The 18,661-nt window shown below is 34.9% G+C and overlaps 2 protein-coding genes and 4 non-coding genes across 6 annotated transcripts; 1 reads left to right on the plus strand and 5 right to left on the minus strand.

Moving 5' to 3' along the window:
- The first annotated feature begins 65 nt into the window (after positions 1–65).
- LOC132178484 (small ribosomal subunit biogenesis GTPase RsgA 1, mitochondrial-like) lies at positions 66–7,628 on the plus strand. Its single transcript, XM_059590912.1, has 6 exons — positions 66–155; positions 3,058–3,174; positions 3,241–3,251; positions 6,773–6,911; positions 7,024–7,214; positions 7,449–7,628. The coding sequence occupies exons 1-6, from the start codon at positions 66–68 to the stop codon at positions 7,600–7,602; spliced, it is 702 nt and encodes a 233-aa protein (XP_059446895.1). The 3' UTR covers positions 7,603–7,628.
- A 4,460-nt stretch (positions 7,629–12,088) lies between these two features.
- LOC132180130 (U4 spliceosomal RNA) lies at positions 12,089–12,239 on the minus strand. The gene has a single exon (XR_009440026.1). It is a non-coding gene; the product is annotated as a U4 spliceosomal RNA (small nuclear RNA).
- Positions 12,240–13,045: 806 nt separating this feature from the next.
- On the minus strand, positions 13,046–16,528 carry LOC132179320 (large ribosomal subunit protein uL22y). Its single transcript, XM_059592023.1, has 7 exons — positions 16,439–16,528; positions 16,298–16,334; positions 16,136–16,176; positions 13,818–14,048; positions 13,634–13,736; positions 13,480–13,547; positions 13,046–13,361 (listed from the first exon to the last, which is right to left on the minus strand). Exons 1-7 carry the CDS (start codon positions 16,439–16,441, stop codon positions 13,293–13,295), a joined length of 552 nt encoding a protein of 183 aa, XP_059448006.1. The 5' UTR covers positions 16,442–16,528; the 3' UTR covers positions 13,046–13,292.
- Positions 14,294–14,422, minus strand: LOC132180190 (small nucleolar RNA snoR74). The gene has a single exon (XR_009440078.1). It is a non-coding gene; the product is annotated as a small nucleolar RNA snoR74 (small nucleolar RNA).
- LOC132180188 (small nucleolar RNA snoR74) lies at positions 14,930–15,058 on the minus strand. Its single transcript, XR_009440076.1, has one exon. It is a non-coding gene; the product is annotated as a small nucleolar RNA snoR74 (small nucleolar RNA).
- Positions 15,718–15,846, minus strand: LOC132180187 (small nucleolar RNA snoR74). The gene has a single exon (XR_009440075.1). It is a non-coding gene; the product is annotated as a small nucleolar RNA snoR74 (small nucleolar RNA).
- Positions 16,529–18,661: the final 2,133 nt, after the last annotated feature.

Raw genomic sequence — 18,661 nt, forward strand, 5'->3', positions numbered from 1 at the left:
AAAAAGTATCAAGATTTGCCTGACATCCATATCACAGAGCATGATATATATATAAGAGAAATTTTATGGCAGTTGGGTTGAAAGGCATCTTGATTGATGATATGGGGCTTTCTCGAGTAACAACAAAGAAGGTGATGGAGATGATGGATGTTCAAGTAATTATGCCATTAATAGACCATCAATCATTCTACTCCCCACCAAATATGGAAGTACCGGTCAAGTGGAAAACAGGTATAAATCAATATCAATATTTAGTTTTGATGTTCACAGAGTTAGTACTACACTAATAATTATTCTCATTGTTTTGTTTTTTCTGTTTTTCATTAGTTTTGTTCGAACGCATTATAAAAGAGGAGCTAAAGTGTTTTATCATTGAAATATGGAAGGGGAAAAAAATATTGGAACATATTACAGGTAATCTATGATTTAGCATGAGATATATATTTTAGTTAAATGTGAATGATTTAACTTATTTTCAATTTTAATTCAGTACCCGTCAAATACAATAGGCTCTCAGTGACATACTCAGAGAGCATATAAGCATCTTAAATATTTTGATTAACCAAACTACATTTAACTGAGACTAAACTAATAAATTAAATTTTTAGACATCATTTCTTTCCATAAGGTACCATCACATGTGTTGTATTTATTGCAATTAAAACTAATTATTATTTACGTATAAATTAAATCAAGAGTCTTGTGATTTCAAGCTATTTACCTTGGATTTGTTGTTTCAAAAAAGTTACTTTTGCATTATCAATAAATATCGTCCAATGAAGATTTTTGATAGAATAACACTAGTTACCATTTTTACCTACAAAATATGAAAGTAATTAGTAAATGATATTATTTAAATAAATAGAACTAAAAAGTAATTAGTAAACTTTTCTTACTTTATCCTTCTTGGAAAGTTTCTTTGTCTTATCCCAGCAAGCCCTCAAAATAAAAAAATGTAAGCTTCAATAACTAACATAAATTTTTTAAATCAATAAATACTAGAATAAACTTGTTAGCAATAAACTTGTATCCAATTGGACAGAAATTTCGTCCAAACTTGTTTGCTGGAAATTTCCTTCAACCTACTATAATTGTCACTTTTTTTTTTTTTTAAGTCATTTATTACAATTTCACTAATTTTGGAAACCAAACATTAATTTTTAAAAATCCAAAAATACTTTTTAATACTTTAATAATCATTTATTACAATTTCACTAATTTTGGAAACTAAACTTTAATTTTTTAGCAATCCAAATATGGTTGGTAGAAGGGTACAACGATCTCCCTTTCATTGCATTCTTGATACAGAAAAATAAAGTGTTTTGAAAATTTACCTTAAAATTCATACTTTCTATAAAATTAGTGTTACACATACTTTCACCTTTTATTATTATTATTAATATTTGTTTACAACAAGCATGTATGCTAATGGTGCGTTTGGCATTGAAATTTTATAAATAAAAAGTGTCATTTTAATTTCTGTTTCCCGTACCTCGTTGTAATCTAAATGGAACCAACAAAATAATCAAGCTTTGTGGCAACCTAAAATCTTATCCTAGTGAAAAGATTGACATAAAGCCTTAATGCCTACCTTTGGCTCAAGTAATATTTTGTCGAACTCGAAAGTGTCCAAAGTAAGCAGGGTTGCTGGAAGCTTTACTGCAAAAGATTTTTTTTTACTTCCTTGGAGTCAATGTTCCAAAATTGAAAAATAAGTCGGCCACATAGCTGCCGATTCTAATACAAAAATGAAGAATTCGAGAAATGTAATAAAGAAATTTCATCAATGCTATTGATAAGTCATATTTTTAATAGTAATTGTATTATACAAATTGAATGTCTTGTAAGAAAACGTTATTTACTCTATACCTTGCCCAGATGGTACAATAATTTGCTCTTGGAAACCACACAGCAGTTTAATCAACCTAATTGTGTCCAAAAATTCAACTTATTAGTCTACACTTAGTTAAATGTTCTTTAATTCATTACAATATTCGCGTTGCTTACCTTGTTTCTGAGATGGAAACTTCTCTGCCGGGCATTGAAATTAAATTACAAATGAGTTAAATTGTTCATAAAATAAATCTAACATGTTAAATGGGAGAATACCTTCGACCTCCTCCACCAGTAATATCCCAGATCTTAATGAAAAAACATTTCAGCCTCTTCGAATATATGAATTCTGGCAAATCTATATGAATAATTTTTAGTGTCGGTTCTAAGATATCATATTAATGGAAGTTTGAAATACAATATTGCATCTTACCATTGGTCTAATTGTTTAATATTTTCATATTCCGGTCGGCAGGTGATTCATCTACGATTGGCACTTGTAGGTCATAATTTTGACTTGTGATATTATCTTAGATACTTGTTTTTATTATTATTATTATTTTATTATTATTATTAGATTTGGCAAAGTTCTTAAATTTCTAGAAGTTATTGAGATCTCGAGATCTCGAGATCTCCAAATTTAATATCTCAATATCTCAAAATCTCGATTTCTCAAACCAGCTTGGAAGAAATTTCTATCATTTTTTTAATATTTTAATAGTACTTTATTACAATTTCACTAATTTAGGAAACCAAACATTAATTTTTTAGAAATCAAAAAATGTTGAATAACCTATTTTAACCTATTTTCAATAGCCATGAAATGCAATAAGCTGTCGGAGTGTCGATGACATACTTAAAAAGCAGGTAAGCATCTCAAATATTTTGATTAACCAAACTACCTTTAACTAAGATTAGACTAATAAATTAAGTTTTTATACCATTAGGTTGGCTGAACAGATGCATACTTTTGATGCACTGAACAACATACTTCTTCCATTAAATTATAAGGTGCATCAATAACAGTTTGTACAACATATAATTATTATAAAATAAAATAAAATAAATAATTGATGGGGTCAATTCTCACATTCCTCTTTGTTGTCTGTTGTATTAGCATGATGAGCTGATAGCTCATCTATACGTCCAATTCTGGGACTAAGTTTAAGTTAAGTAAAATTTAAGCATGATATCTACTCTTGAGTATTGACAAGACTGAAACAGGCTGATCGTGATATTGATTTAAAACTTGTTCATGGGGAGAGGCCAACCGTTGACCTTCGAGCAACCCAAGTTGAATGGAATGCTTTGGAGTTCGATGAAATAGCAATGAAGGCGAAGGTAGGTAATAGGGCACTAAAGCTTTATGTTAATTTCTTAATTTATTATTTTGTTTGTTCCACTCAGAATACAACAAAGTATGCATATATCAGAAAATATAAGGAACACAATATGCTGCTGAAGAGTTATAAGCAAGGTAACTCAAAAAATATTTTTCATATAAGAATCATTAAAAAATTAGGATATTAATGAATTTAATATAATGAAATAAATTTTTCAGACATCGAAAATACACCGGATTTATCATCGAGTAAGTTGAGATTGTTAAACTGAAAAACATATATGAAACTATATCTTAACCGCAACATTTTTTTGATACTATAGGTAGATGGAGTCTTTTATAACGACATTACCTTATGAAGGGATGAGCTCAGATGAAGAGATGAGCTCGGATGAAGAGGCTTTCCAACTTTGTGAGCAAATGATTCGACGGAATATAAAAGAAATTGAGAGAGATAATATACTTTATCGTCTCTTTCATAAGAAGAATGTCAAGATTTAAAATTGAAATGCCCGAAATGATGTGATTTCACACACTGCCTACCTTTACTTTCTATGCTTTGGATTTTGGCAAGTGCTAAACAGTGAAGTCATTGTTTATTTTAAAAATTGAAAGACTCGAGATGATGTGATCACAATGATGTGTCCTTTAAAACGGACTCGAAACACATAACAAATTTAATTGAGAATGGACATATGGCTAAGAATGCATATCCTACAGATATACTTGAGTATGTATCTTTCTCTATAGCTGAATTGTAAGAGAGGGGTCAGCGACTTATATATGTTTGCCGCAGCAGACTTATTGTTAAGTACTCAAGAATTATGGGTTTGTCAAACATACCAATCCAAAGAACAAACTTATTATTATTATTTTATTTATTTATTTTTTACAACATAGTCAACAAAATAAACAAGAAAAAGTCCACAAGACCATTTGGATCAAACACTAGCATAAGTCGGTGACTCTAATACCATGTTAAATTACTACTTGTCTTAAAAGCTTAAAATTATAGAAACTAGGAAGAAATAGATGTAATCATTTAATCAAATAATTTAATTATTAACATCTTAAACTTGTATGAAATTTTATCCTCATCTCCTCATTTTGGGATATTGGAAGTTATTGGAGTATTATATGAAATGTCATCAAATGCAGGCAGGTTGAGATATTACCTTATTCGTAATCAAGGAGGAAATTTCAAAATATCAGAATAAGGTCAGAGATTAGTCACCAAAGAGAAAAATTTCAAATGTCAAAATATTGAGTTGTAATTTCAAATGTCAAAATATGGAGTTGTAACTTCAAACTTCAAGTATTGATTCTGTGATTTGTTTCATGAGATGAGAATGGAAAAAAACCGTTTTTGTTATATATATATATAATACACTTGAAGGTAATGTATTGAATTGGTATTTTCCATTTGAATGACATCGATAACACTTAACATTCAGCTGTACATTTGTGGTAAGCTAATAATTCATACTCAATACGATTTGAAAAATATATATTTAATTCAAAAAAGAAAGAAAAAAAAACCTAAGTGACAAAATTGCAAATAATGAATAAATGGACTTAATGATTTGAATTAATACATTGATCAGGTAGCCTACAGTTGTACTGGTTTATTTTGGCCAACCAAATGTTTTCCCAAATTTCTAAAATTAGTTTTCTATTTAAGAATGGGCACAAAAAAATGGGCTTCCGTTAAAATTGTCCATTATGCCTCAAGCCTCACAAACAAATGATCATGTTAAGCCTTATCATTAATAAGCTGCAAGCTTAAAACTACGTGGTAAACCTAATCTTGTTTTGCAGACAAAAACTTATGTAGGAGAACCCACCTCATATCCGATGAACAAGTATAAAAGCAAGCAGAAAATACATCCAAGATATATAGAATCAAGAGTTACATGTTTTAATACTTTTACTTAAAAAATCATAAATAGAATCCCATCCCATATATATATATATTAAAAAAAAAAAAATCATGTTAAGCTTTGATACAGTCCAAGTATGCTTGAGAATGAGATCATAATACATGCAAAATGCACTCTGAGAGGCAAGATATTATTCTAAAAACGAAATTTGGTTAGGAATAATTTCAATTCTCATATACTTGCAATTAAGAAATGTCAATTAGTAATTACATGTCTTAGGTCCTTGGGGATGAAAGATCACATGGGTAATGGTAAATTGCACGAGGAATAATTACATTAATTGTTTTTTCCTTTTTAGCTACAAAATATTTACAAATAAAATATGGGGAAAGTAGTACCGTACACGGATCTTCCTATACGGTTTCCAGTTTCTCCTTTTCAAATATATTGTGTGCATGGTACCCAACAATCTATGAGAGTTTTGCTTCATCGTGAAGTTGGTTTTGTCCAAAAATCATAAATATAAATTAGAATCTCCACAACGTTATGTCGGAAAACCATGAACCAATTAGAACCGCCACAGTTAAAAAAAAAAAAATTAAATAAAAAAATTGACGAGACAAATAAATAAATAAAAGAGCTGTTTCTAGTGATACAAAAGTAGGGAGGAAAAATTAGTAGGAATAAACATTATTACCATGGACCAGAGCGGTGGTTTGGTAGTTCTAAAGTAATTTTTAAATAGTTAAGAAGTAATAAGGTGAAGATTTGATTGCTGCAATGAGAATTTCGAAACTTGATTAGTCTATTGGGCTGTGTTTGGCAAAGGAGTGGGTCGGACCGGACCCAAAATTTCAAAAAATTCTTCTCAAAATCAACCTCAACATTCTTATTTTTTATATCACATCAATTATTACTATTCAAATAAAAAAAAAAATCATTACAAAACAAAATTTTTCACTTTTTTATACAAAACATTCTTACTTTTTTTTTTTTTTTTTTTCACATCAATCAAATCTGCTACAGTTCCGGTCCACTTCTTAAGTCTACTCATTTGTCAAACATAGCCTTGATGTCCTGATAGAGCTTTGACTTAATTGAACTTGGGTTTTACTGAAGGCTTGTTATTCCTGCCGTTTAGGTCTCACACTTTTAGTTGAAAGTTTTCTTTTGATCAAAAAAGCATAAAAAATCAGCATCCAATCTCCTTGGAGAGGAACAAATACCTCTAGTTGATATCGTTATAATCGCTGGCTCTCATGAGATGAATTCTCATTCTTTGTCGTTGCAATAGATGCTTCCTCTTTTTTCATGTTGGTGTATGTATCTCCCCGGCCACCTCTCATTTTCAAGTCATCTCATTTGAATTGTGAACTGTATATAGAATCCAATTTCCTTGGTCCAGGTAGTTAGTTGGAAGTGCGTTTAATATACAGCTTCACTTCCTTTATTGTCATTTACTTTTATACCCATTCTAACGTCTATAAATAAACAATTCCCTCTTACGTTCATTACAAGTTAATCTTTAACCTAAAGGCTCATCTTATTCGAAGTGAAACACTTCAAATATTCTACCCCGCTTCACCTTCTTTTCCTCCACACGCATGCTCCACTTCACCCATTGGGAACATTATTTTACGAAAATTAAATAAAATTTTTCTAATCAACCAAAAATGTTTTTATTTTTTATTTGATCACGATTTTCTTCAACGAGAAGTGGCAGAGGGAAGCATACTACTCGCCATGTTTCTCTGCTTCCGTTGTCAGGAGGGGGTTACCTTGCTGATACTTCTGGGTTTAACCAGCCTAGTTTGATGAAAGTAACAAAACAATCTCTCGCTCAAGCTTTCCTTGAGGTTTGTGCTGTTTATTAAGCATTATGTACTTTGTTTGATTCATTTACATAAGTTTCTTGATGTGGCATTTGTCTGTTTCAATTAATAATCACTTTTTAGCTCCTCTCTTCAGATCCGGAAAGTGCTCAGTGACGGGCCTGATAAATGTTCATTCAATGATTGCTTGCATCTCGGTGAACTAGGGTGTATTGTGAAAGCAGATTGGGAGAGATGCCCATACTATTTTCAGCTTCTTGATGAGATAAGAATCAGGGAAGAATTCCAGCTCAGGACCTTTGGAACCAAAAGAGAGGGTGATTTGAGGTGTGTCAGATTATATATGGAGCATGTTAGTTGCACATTTTTCATCTCTTCATGCTTGCTTACCTATGAAGTTTGATAATTTTTGGAGTACAGATCTCGTCTGGATCAGTTTGTAATGATCCTTGTGAAATCGCTATTTTTTCAATTATATGTTTTAAAATCGTTATTTTGTCAATTACTCATTTTGAAACAGTAAATCTAAATGGACTTAAAAATGAGTCAATTTGTTTGTAGGTACAAGATGGGAGATATGGGTGTTCAGCAAGCAGAACCGCGGTTGGAGCCTAAGAAGCATAGGAGAAAATCTCGTAAGAGCATCAACCAATCAATTATAGATGAGTTGGATGAGCTGGAGGACGATGACGACGACTTGGAAGTGGAAAAATGATCATTTTTTAAGAGCAATGAGGAATAAAAACCAGTAAGATTAGGAAGTTGTCTGCCTCCAATCTAATATTGTAAATAATAAGTTTCCTAACCCTTCTTTTGTCTCAGAGGTTAAGATACATTCATCAGTACAGATTACAACGTGCGACTAATTTGATTTCTCTTTCTGATTAGCTGGGGGGTAATACTTGTTTGATGGCAGCTAATCAGATTTGACATAAGAACTAATCCACTAATTCCAATATTCTTCACTTTCTGCATGCTTGACCCTCGAATTGTATCTGATGCCGATCTTTGTATATGGAACTTTTTATGATTTTGCTAAAGTATTCTTGAATGGGCCAGCGATAATCAAGTCTTTTAATCATGAAAGAGAGTGGCTACTAAAGGCTTACTGAAAGTGGCATATAATTAAGTCTTAACATGAAATTAGCATGTTAGAATTTAAGGGCATGACTCGATTAATTAAATAAATCAAATTAAAATTTATCTATACAAATCTTATAATTATGTCTCGAAATTGAACACGAATCGTCACCCTTACATATATAACCCATTTTAGGAAGGAGGTATTTTTGTTGCACACAGAACTTGAATCGGAAGCTTTAGCCAACATAAATCAAAATTTGTTCCTCAGCAACATCGGTGAAGCAGGAATAAACCAACAAGCTCAGATGTAGAGAAGATAAGCACATTAACTTTAGTAACCGACTAGATGTGTAAATATTTTGTAATTCACTTGAACTTAATGCACTTATCTCTGAAATTCGTAGGATTTTCAGAAACATATACAACTGTTTCCATACAACCAAGAGACCCTTCCTCAATGCTCTGCAAAGGTAGGTCCCTGCTGCAACAGAAGTAGCAAGCTAGCAGCAGCTATTTCGGGAGGAACAGAAGGTGAGTCTCTTTCCATGTTGATATCTATTATTATTGTTGTCAACACAAAAAACATATACCTATTTGCAAAGCTAAGATGAGTATAACAAGAACAATGACATTGTCGCCATAGAGAAGTTAATGGTGAACCGACCAATGGCAGCCATCGCTCTGAAGTTACGCGTTCACATGCCTATTACTGTTGTCATTAATCTACAGATGAGCCATCATGCTTCTACCGCACATGGTCAATACTAGGGCAAGAACTTGCCATGTATTATCCAAATTAAGAAGGGTGCAATATAATCCAATTCTTAATGTTTCACACAGCGCATGCACTTCAAGATTACATCCAACAAAATGGCTACACTTTAAGCTTCCAAGAAAGCACCCAAAACTGATGGGCACATTCAGTCTAGGAGCACGGTTAACTCTGTGACATTGGGCAAGTAGAGAAGCCAATGAGCAAACACAGGCATCAGGCATCCTTGACTCATCATTGTTTACATAAGACCTCGCTGCTTTCCTAAAGCAAAAAAGACACCTAACACATCATCCTAGTAGGTGACTCAAGCAACCATCCTCTTACAAAATGACTCATAATCTCCTTGCAGCCAAAGCTCAACAGGGGATAGATTTGCTTTTGGAGAGTTCGACACGTATCAATTTTGTGATCAGTAAGTTAAACACACCACACCAGGAGATCTAACCCCCCACGACCTCAGCCTCCCACACCCTCAAACTACAGCCATTTGGTGAGTTGGAGACCCTATCAATAGTCTACCTAGTCTTTATCTCAACAACAATCTAAACAACCAACCACAACATCCAAACCGAAAAATAGGTAGAACATTATAAATCTTTTTTTTTTTGCCCCCTTAATGACGTGGAATCTCACCAAGGCAAGGCCCTTCGGGCCTACCCCTGGGTTTATACACAACCCCAAACCCCACATGCTAGAACCGTGTATCCTGTAATACAGGAAAACTCCTAATGCAAAATCGAACTCAGAGTCTACGGCTCACGCAAGCCAACCCTTTGACCAGTACGCTGCACCCTCACGGGTATAACAGTATAAATCTTAAAAACATAAAACCGATACCTCAAGTCATATTTCTAACTACCATGGGAATCAAGTCTTCAATAGGCAATCAACCCAGAGCTTGACTATTTACATAGATGTATCAGATGTATCAGAGTTCGACACGTATCAATTTTGTGATCAGTAAGTTAAACACACCACACCAGGAGATCTAACCCCCCACGACCTCAGCCTCCCACACCCTCAAACTACAGCCATTTGGTGAGTTGGAGACCCTATCAATAATCTACCTAGTCTTTATCTCAACAACAATCTAAACAACCAACCACAACATCCCAACCGAAAAATAGGTAGAACATTATAAATCTTTTTTTTTTTTTGCCCCCTTAATGACGTGGAATCTCACCAAGGCAAGGCCCTTCGGGCCTACCCCTGGGTTTATACACAACCCCAAACCCCACATGCTAGAACCGTGTATCCTGTAATACAGGAAAACTCCTAATGCAAAATCGAACTTAGAGTCTACGGCTCACGCAAGCCAACCCTTTGACCAGTATGCTGCACCCTCACGGGTATAACAGTATAAATCTTAAAACATAAAACCGATACCTCAAGTCATATTTCTAACTACCATGGGAATCAAGTCTTCAATAGGCAATCAACGCAGAGCTTGACTATTTACATAGATGTATCAGATGGAGCACATCTATAGTTTTGTCAAAATTATGACCGAGTAGATGGCAAAAGCCACAAAAAATTCACTTCCTCCTTTACCCAGAGAAACAAAACAAAAAGAAGGGAGAGAGAGGAATCTCTCGAAATTAGCAAATCAGTAAATGTAAAACAGTATCAAAACCGATCAAAACCAAAAGAAAATTCTTTCTACCCATTGTCTAAAGGTTCCAAATTCAAGGGCAATCGAGTACACTGTATTATCCAATTTTAGAAAAGCACATCACAAGAACATTGACTTTTGAATCCTAGCAAACGCCAATACTAAGATCATCAGCCCAACTGACCTACTTCTTGGCGGGTTTCTTCTTGGAATTCACGGCTTGCTGCGGCTTCGGATGCTTCTCGGCCTCGCTTGGGTCCAACCAATTGAGTGGGTGGCGATTGAAGAAGGGCCAATTGGGGACCGTCACCAATGTGGTCAGAACCAAACCCCCAGCAAATATTAGGATCATCATCTGGAACGATCCTAATATATATCCCGTTGCGAACGCCACCACTGCGAATGCCAATAGCAGTATTTGCATCAGCTGCTCCGCTAGCTTTTGCCCTTGCCAATCCATCTAACCAGAATCCAAGAACAAGTTAAATGTATAAATTGCCAGATTCTGTCTTAAAACTCTAGATCATCAATCTAATTGATATAGGAACAAAACTTTACGCAGGGAGAAGCTTGGAGTGAAACCCTAGGTGTCCGTTTGGTTTTTACGTTCTACGAGGGTAACCTAGAAGCTTAAAGCTCCGATTAAGTCGATTCAATAGCTGAAGACTTTGAATTAAGTTGTTTTTTTCAGTTCAACAGAACCCAGGAATGGGATATATGGTGAGACAATCTCACTTTTTGTTGCAGTTTTCCTTCGATTTCAAATCAACCAAACAGAATGTGAGGGAGAGAAAGAGAGATGTACCTGACCGAGAATGTGAAGAGAAGAAAATGTGATGTTCGAGCGAGAAAGAGCATAATGAGCACGGTTCAGAAACTACTTATACTGGCCTATTGGGGTTTTGGGTTAAATGGAACGCAGTGCATCTATGCTTCAGTTGGGATAAAAATATTGCATTTAAGGTCATGTTCAAATATATATATATATATATATAAAATTGAAAAAAATTCGAGTTCTATGGCCTTTTTTTCACTAGTAGTAGTCCAATTAGATTTTGAACAGTTTTTTTCCAAGCTTATTGAAGTATATATATATATATTTTTAGCATATATTTTCACAATGCATAAAGAACACTTGGCAGGCAATTATGTAGATTATTCCTCTAACCCACTAGTTATATGTAACGTGGGAATAAGACTATAATTGATCACTTACTAGTTTTATAAGCAGGTTCAACCTTTGCGTCTATTGTGCAGAGAGAAGACAAAAATAGACTTGAGCCTTAGCTTGTTTACTGAATCACCACCAACTTTTGTTCGCATTGTTCGAGCATTCTCATTTGACAAAAATAGCCAAATTTTATTTTGATTAGCAAAAATTGCTTAGCCTAGATGCTAAAAAGGGAGTAAAGAAGCTCCATCCAATTCAGCAATTTAAAAAAAAAATATTTGATGGAGAATAAAAATTAAATTAAATTAATAAAAGTGAATATATATATATATATATATATATATAAAAAAAAATAAAGAGCCTGAAAGAGTTAATAGCTACAATTTTTCTTTCTTTTTTTTTCTTTTTTTCTTCATCTAAAATGAAAGCAAAATTAATCGAGTTACGTTACGAATGCGAATTGATCCTAGTTTTAAGCAAAGCCCAAATACAGAGGCCTAGACTGTAAAAGTGAAGGCTTTTAATTTAACTGGACTTTAAACTTTAAACTTGGATTGTAGGGCTTTACCACGTGGGTAGCCCTTCCGGAAATTCTCGACAGCCTAGGCTGAACCTAGGCCGAAGAGAGGGTTTGGAAATAGTTTTCAACCAGCAATAGACGTGCCTCGGTTAGAACCTCACTAGCTGCGTCATTACCCCTAGCACAGAGATGAGTTTGCACTAATTCCTCCATCCCTTCTTATAGGGAGTTTAGGCCTCGCCTACTTCTACGTCCAGATGATGTGGGACAAGTATCTGCTTTCGTGTGTTGCTTTGGCAATCAATCTTTCACCACCTGCGGCCGTTTTCACATCTAGCTACTCAATCATGCATCAAACTAATCAAGATTTTAGCTTTGCTACTTATTGATCTACTTGTGATATTTCCTATAATTCCAATTTAATCATAACATAAAGCAACTGGCCCATAAACGTTTACGAAAAGAAGGGTCTAAATAGACGGTTTGTTCTATGTCTCATGCCCTGGACTCGAAATGAAATTTGAGCACGTTAAAATAGCATGATCGAATAAATTATTTATCTTCAACATGCCATTCTGTTTTCTGGTTTTGCTTCTGTATATCCGGCAGCATTGTTCTGCAAATCGACATTTGCAGCAGTTATTAATAAAGTAACTCTCCAATTCATCTCCCCCCAGTAGCAAAATGGCATTATATTCTTCTCACTACTCTATACCATAACTTCGATGTACAAATGGCCACCCCGACCAGAGGGAACGAGAATAAGCATAACAAAAAGCAACGTCTCGATGTAAAAGAGAGGGGAGCAACCATAGATTCAACAAGAATAAGCAACCAATTATTTAGGTGAAAAGCCCCACTATAACTTCCACTTTTCTTGCCAAAAGAAGACTTGGACTAAATCATTAAGCCACAAAATGTGTATGGGACAAGGAAGGAAACATCAAATATCATGAAAATGTAGGAGAGAACCAAGGGTAAAGTACGGATGGCAAAATTGATGCAATCTCTAATAGGATTATGTGTATAAAAAACTCCTGCATTCATAGGCCAACAACAAATCTCCAACTAAAATCTCAATGACGTTCGAGCTAAACATAGTTTGAATGAAAAAAACAAAGTCATGCAAGTCATCTAAATAACAGCTCATTCTATATGACAAGAAACAAAACTCATAAAAAGGCAAAAGAGTAGCAGCAAGAAATTCGGGACACCGTTTCAATTGTTTGTTCTCCGACTGCAACTTAAGAGGAAGCACCACTGCGTAGAGCTTGAGACTTCTTAGATTTGCTAGTTGTCAACTGAGTCTCAGGCTGCAAAAACCACGGCAAATAAGAAACAAACGGAACAAAAAAGACAATCAACAAATTCAAATCCTTCAGCACACTGCCACTGTTTCAACAATACACTGAAGCAATAACGATGAATTACCTCTTTCTTGACAGGTTCTTCCTTCTCGGACAAAACCAACTCAATATGGCAAGGAGATGACATATAGGCTGCCAGGAAATAATGCAATACAAAATCAACTACCAAACTAAATAGAAAGAAACAAAATATAGCATTGCATGGATTCAGAACATACGATTAATTCTTCCATGAGCGCGGTAGGTACGGCGCCTTTGCTTCTGTGCTTGGTTCACCTGGATGTGAGATATATGGAGAGCATCGACATCCAAACCCTTCACCTGGAACATTTTATGTACCAGATATTAGTTAAGATTATGGATGAACAAGACAGTAAAAAAGGAAAAGCAGATGTAACATACTTCAGCATTACTCTCAGCATTCTTGAGCAAATCCAGGATGAATTTAGCAGATTTAGCAGGCCAGCGCCCTTGACCATTTGAATGCCTGTTCTTCGCCTGAGCAGTCCGGCCAACACCACGGCAGAAGCGTCGGAATGGGATCGCCTGTTTGTGGGCCAGAACATCCTCCAAATATCTCTTAGCCTTGACCAATGGCAACTTTCTGATCGCAAAGGCAGTCTCCCTAGTGTTCTATAGGCAGACGTAAGGTAACACCATTAACAAAAAGTACATACATTGAAAGGAAAATACAAACTTGACCAATAGATACCAATAGATTACTTTAAATAACAAATTTCAGTACAAGTACAACATCCTGTAGAGTCTCAATTGACAAAAGAACAATTCTAAGGACCAGCTTAGGGAGAAATTAAGAACCAAGGAGAAGAATCATAACATTAATTGAACATCTTAGGTCAAGAGATACACTGAAAAATGCATCTGGCATCATTTACTGAACCTTCAGTCACTAACAACTACAGAGGTTCACCCAATAATAATGCAAGTAATTTTCTTGCAACTTTCGAGAGCAGACTACACTAAAGGCAAAAGAGCCCTGCTTTTTTAAGCAGGTTCCAGAAAAGACAAAAACAAGAATCAATACAATGCTTCATTGATGAAGTTTGAAAGAAGTGCAAAGGAGCAAGGCAAAGCCCAAGAAACAAAGAAGTGCGGCAAATAGAACCCTCAAGTACCAAAATTGAAAATACTAAGCATTTCCCCTACTATTTTTTGTAAGTTTCTCTTTTTCCAATATAAGGATCCCCTAATCCTGAATGCGTGTTGTCCAATGTCAAAGGCCCTCTGAATTTCAAAATTCAATTGACCGACACATATTGAACAAATATCCAGCTGGCTGTGTCAGAAACATATCTATATCTCAAACATGTCAAAGTCTGGGCTTTGAAGTATTAGTGCACATAGAATGAGATCATCCACAACTGGTGACCAATGGAATAGGAAAAAATACCTCGAATTGGCTTTCATCTTCAGGATTTAAACCATATCTTAAAATGAAACCTAGCATACTCATTCACATTCAGAAATATAAACAGTTTTAGAAATCAAATACCAAATGTTCCATCATTTACTGAACCTTCAGTCACAAACAACAAACAGAGGTTCACCCAATAACAATGAGATTGATGTCCCTGATGTTTACGAGAGGTCCGTTCACTGAGGCAACAGACCCCTGCTTTTTTCATCAGGTATTAACACCAAAACAACTATAAAGAAAGGAGAGATCAAGACCTCACAGCAACAAAATTTCCACATCTTAAATATACATAAACCAAATCATACCCAACAAAGTTACGGAGTTGAACTTGCAAATACACAATTTAGACCAACAAAGGCAGAAAGTACTATATAATCATCAACGCCATGGTATCCCTCAAATCAAGGACCACAAAACAACAGAACCTTGCGCAACTAATTTTCCTGAAATTTACAAGAGCCGATTTCACTAAAGGCAAAAGGGACCTGCTTTTTTTAATCAGGTTCTAGAAAAGACAAAAACAAGAATTAATATGTGCTTAATTCATGATGTTCGAATGAAGTGAGAAGGAGGAGGCAAAGATCCAAGACCTTAAGACCAAATATCTCTAAAATTTTACAACCTTTATTTCATTCAAGAGAAACAAAGTGTGGCAAATAAAAAACCCCAAGAACCAAAATTTAAAATATTAAACATCTCTCTTACTAGTTTTTATGCGTTTCTCTTTTAAAAATAGAAGAGCCCCTAATCCTGACTCTGGTTGAAATTGGTTTTTGCAAGTTCATCTTGGCTTTTATCATCAGGTTTTAAACCATATCTTAAAATGAAACCCAGCATATTCATTCATGTTCAGAACTATAAACTAAATGTTCCATCATTTACTGAACCTTCAGTCACAATCAATAAACAGAGGTTCACCCAATAACAATGAGACTGATATCCCTGACGTTTACGAGAGACCTGTTCACAGAGGCAACAGACCCCTGCTTTTTTCATCAGGTATTAACACCAGAACAACTGTAAAGAAGGAAACAGGAGAAGACCCCGCAACAACAAAATTTCTACATCTTCAATATACAAAAACCAAATCATATCCAACAAAGGCAGCAAGTAACATATAATCATCACATTTTATCGCAAACCAATTACCATAAAACAACATAGCCTTGTGTTCCAATTAATAATTTCAAATTTCCTCAAAGAGAAAAAAAAAATACTATCAAGTGTTAAAGAGCAACCAAACAAAGTTGAAGGTCAAACAGTAGCACATCGTAATAGGCACCTTGAAATGAACCCTGAGGTCGCAGCCCCTAGCCTTGCAGGCTGCATTAAATTCAAACATGAAAGAAACTATCAGATCTGAAATGATAAACGCTGAAACCAAAACCCAAAATACGTAAAAACCTGAGGCGCCCAGAGGAGTAAAAACGAAAATGGTACTTACATTTGGTGGGGTTGTCTGGCTCTCTGGAGTACTTCACCTGAAAAAACCAAATACAGTCAGATTGTTTAGATTAGCGGAGATTTTGAGGACAAGCTATGTTTATGTTGCATTTGAAGAAACGAAAGAGAATAGTCTGGATACCATGGCTGGCGGCTGATGAGGATGAGGATGGTTCAGCTGCCTCGGTGAAACTTCGATTTGCTCTTAAGTAGCAGAGAGGAGAAGAGGAGGCGGTAGACTCGTTTTATAAAGGGTGAAACATGAAACCCTAATGTATTGCTGGCCTTTATTTGGGCCGGGCTTAATTTGAGAGGCCCAGCTAATTCAGTCAGCCCAAAAAAAAACAAAGAAACAAAACGTCACTGGGCCTTCAGGACTCTTTTTCTCTTTTCTGTTTTTTTTTTTAAAAAATAAATAAATTATAACGATTTCTTACACAAAACTAATCACAAGATTATATTACGCTAAAGCTCGGATAAATTCCAAATCAATTAAGAAATTCGAACTCTGGCTAATAATATGGGAAGCATATTTTCTTGCCAGTGGAGGCAATTCAATGACTGTTGGCTCCTACCAATAATGATACCAAAAGAACAAATAAAAAAAAATTGAAACAAATACACAAATAAGAGATGATATATAGACAAAGAGTAACATTATACTTCACACCATTATTATATTATTACGTTAATGTGACTTGACATGGGTTAGTAGCCTTTGATTTTTTTATTTTTTAACAAGATTCAAGAGCTACAAACTCATGTCATATCAGTACAGTGTGATTATAGTATTAGAAATAGCATTTCTCATAGATAAATAAATGTCCTAGAGAAACTGTGAAGCATATTATTTGGAATTGCGAATCGGCGCGAAATGTTTGGGCTGCCTGACAGTGCCTGTAACAACAAGATCCAAAAGTGTTCTAAAATGGAGATGACGTTTCCAAACATTATTGTGAATTTGGGCAAAAAGTTGGATGATGGGGAGATGCAAATGGTGGTCGTAGTGGCAAGACTTTTGTGGCTACGGAGAAACAAAGTAGTTTATGGAGGAGACCTCACGTCACCAACTCACATTACGGAGACTGCACTCTCCCAGCTAGAAAATTACAGTAAGGCGAAACAAGAAAGACCGATGACCAATACTAAGCCTCTAGTGACAGATTCCGAGAAGTGGTGCAAGCCTCAAGTAGGTTTTATCAAACTAAATTGGGATGCGGTCATCGATATTCAAAGGCAGTAGATGGGTGTAGGCATCATCGCTCGCGACCACACAAGTGCAGTTTTGGCAGCCGTCAGTGCTTCAAGACCCCACGTTACTGACCCAGGCACAACTTAAGCTATAGTAGCCTGGAGACTGGTGGAAGTTGGAACTTCAATGGGTCTCTCTAAGGTTGTCCTAGAAGGCGACTCTCTTGATCGAGGTAGTCACTACTTTGAAAAGTGATGGTCACTGCTGGAGTTGATTTGGGACTATGGTCAGTGATGCAAAAATACTCCTTAATAGCCTCCAAGAATGGCATGTATGCCATGTTAAGCGTTCGGCTAACAATGCAACTCACATGCTTGCTAAGTATGGGCTTTCAGTCCATGAAGACCAATTATGGAATGTAGACCTCCCAGTTTGCATTCGAGATATTGTAATCTCTAATCAGGGAGCTTTTGCAATGAAACACCAATCAAAAAAAGAATTGGATATAATACATATTCATACCATATATGGCTGTCTTGTTATTTTAATACACAGTAAATAAGCGTTCATGTTTGATTGTGTCTAATTCTTAAAAATAGATTTTGTTAAAAGTATGTGTTTGCTCTAGTATTAATGCTTATTGGCTGTTAAACTAAACTAAAGAGAAGTGTATAAAATAGAACTGTATACTTTTGTGGCTATTTAATTGTGGTATCATAATATATTTTGGATATATTCTAACATTGCTAATAGCTTTAGAATCAAATGACACCCTCCACTCCTATAAGTATGAAATGGTAGGTGAAATCGGGAGCTCGAGTTCCCTTAGAAACGTTGAATAAATTAATTAAAAAAAAAAAAATCGATGGTAAGCATCTTTCTTCTCACTCTTCTATTCTGTGCAGATTAGTCATCTCAAATGAGTTGAAGAGCATACTCTACATAATCATTTTAGAAAAGGAAAGTAAAAACATAAGTATCTAACTTGGGAGAGAATGAAAGTATATTTGACTCCGTTCGTTAATATATTTTTTGAAAGTGTTTTTTTTTTTTTTTTCTTCAAAAAAATGAATAATACGCGTTCCAAACTGTCCACCGATGCACTGTATAGTGCTTTTCAATTACATTTCTGTATGTATAATGCAAGAACCTTACGCTAGTTGGCTAAAAGGC

Source organism: Corylus avellana, chromosome ca4, assembly GCF_901000735.1.
Source record: "Corylus avellana chromosome ca4, CavTom2PMs-1.0".
NCBI classification, from domain to species: Eukaryota; Viridiplantae; Streptophyta; class Magnoliopsida; order Fagales; family Betulaceae; genus Corylus; species Corylus avellana.

What these genes read in the sequence shown, in the direction of transcription:
- LOC132178484 (XM_059590912.1), top strand. Translation starts at nt 66, where the DNA reads ATGGCAGTTGGGTTGAAAGGCATCTTGATTGATGATATGGGGCTTTCT. An exon ending in TGGAGATGATGGATGTTCAA is followed by an intron (nt 156 to 3,057) that starts GTAATTATGCCA and finishes AGACTGAAACAG; the next exon opens with GCTGATCGTGATATTGATTT. An exon ending in AAAAGAGAGGGTGATTTGAG is followed by an intron (nt 7,215 to 7,448) that starts GTGTGTCAGATT and finishes ATTTGTTTGTAG; the next exon opens with GTACAAGATGGGAGATATGG.
- LOC132179320 (XM_059592023.1), bottom strand. An exon ending in ACCTCAGGGTTCATTTCAAG is followed by an intron (nt 14,049 to 16,135) that starts GTGCCTATTACG and finishes GTCTGCCTATAG; the next exon opens with AACACTAGGGAGACTGCCTT. An exon ending in CGCTCATGGAAGAATTAATC is followed by an intron (nt 13,548 to 13,633) that starts GTATGTTCTGAA and finishes ATTTCCTGGCAG; the next exon opens with CCTATATGTCATCTCCTTGC.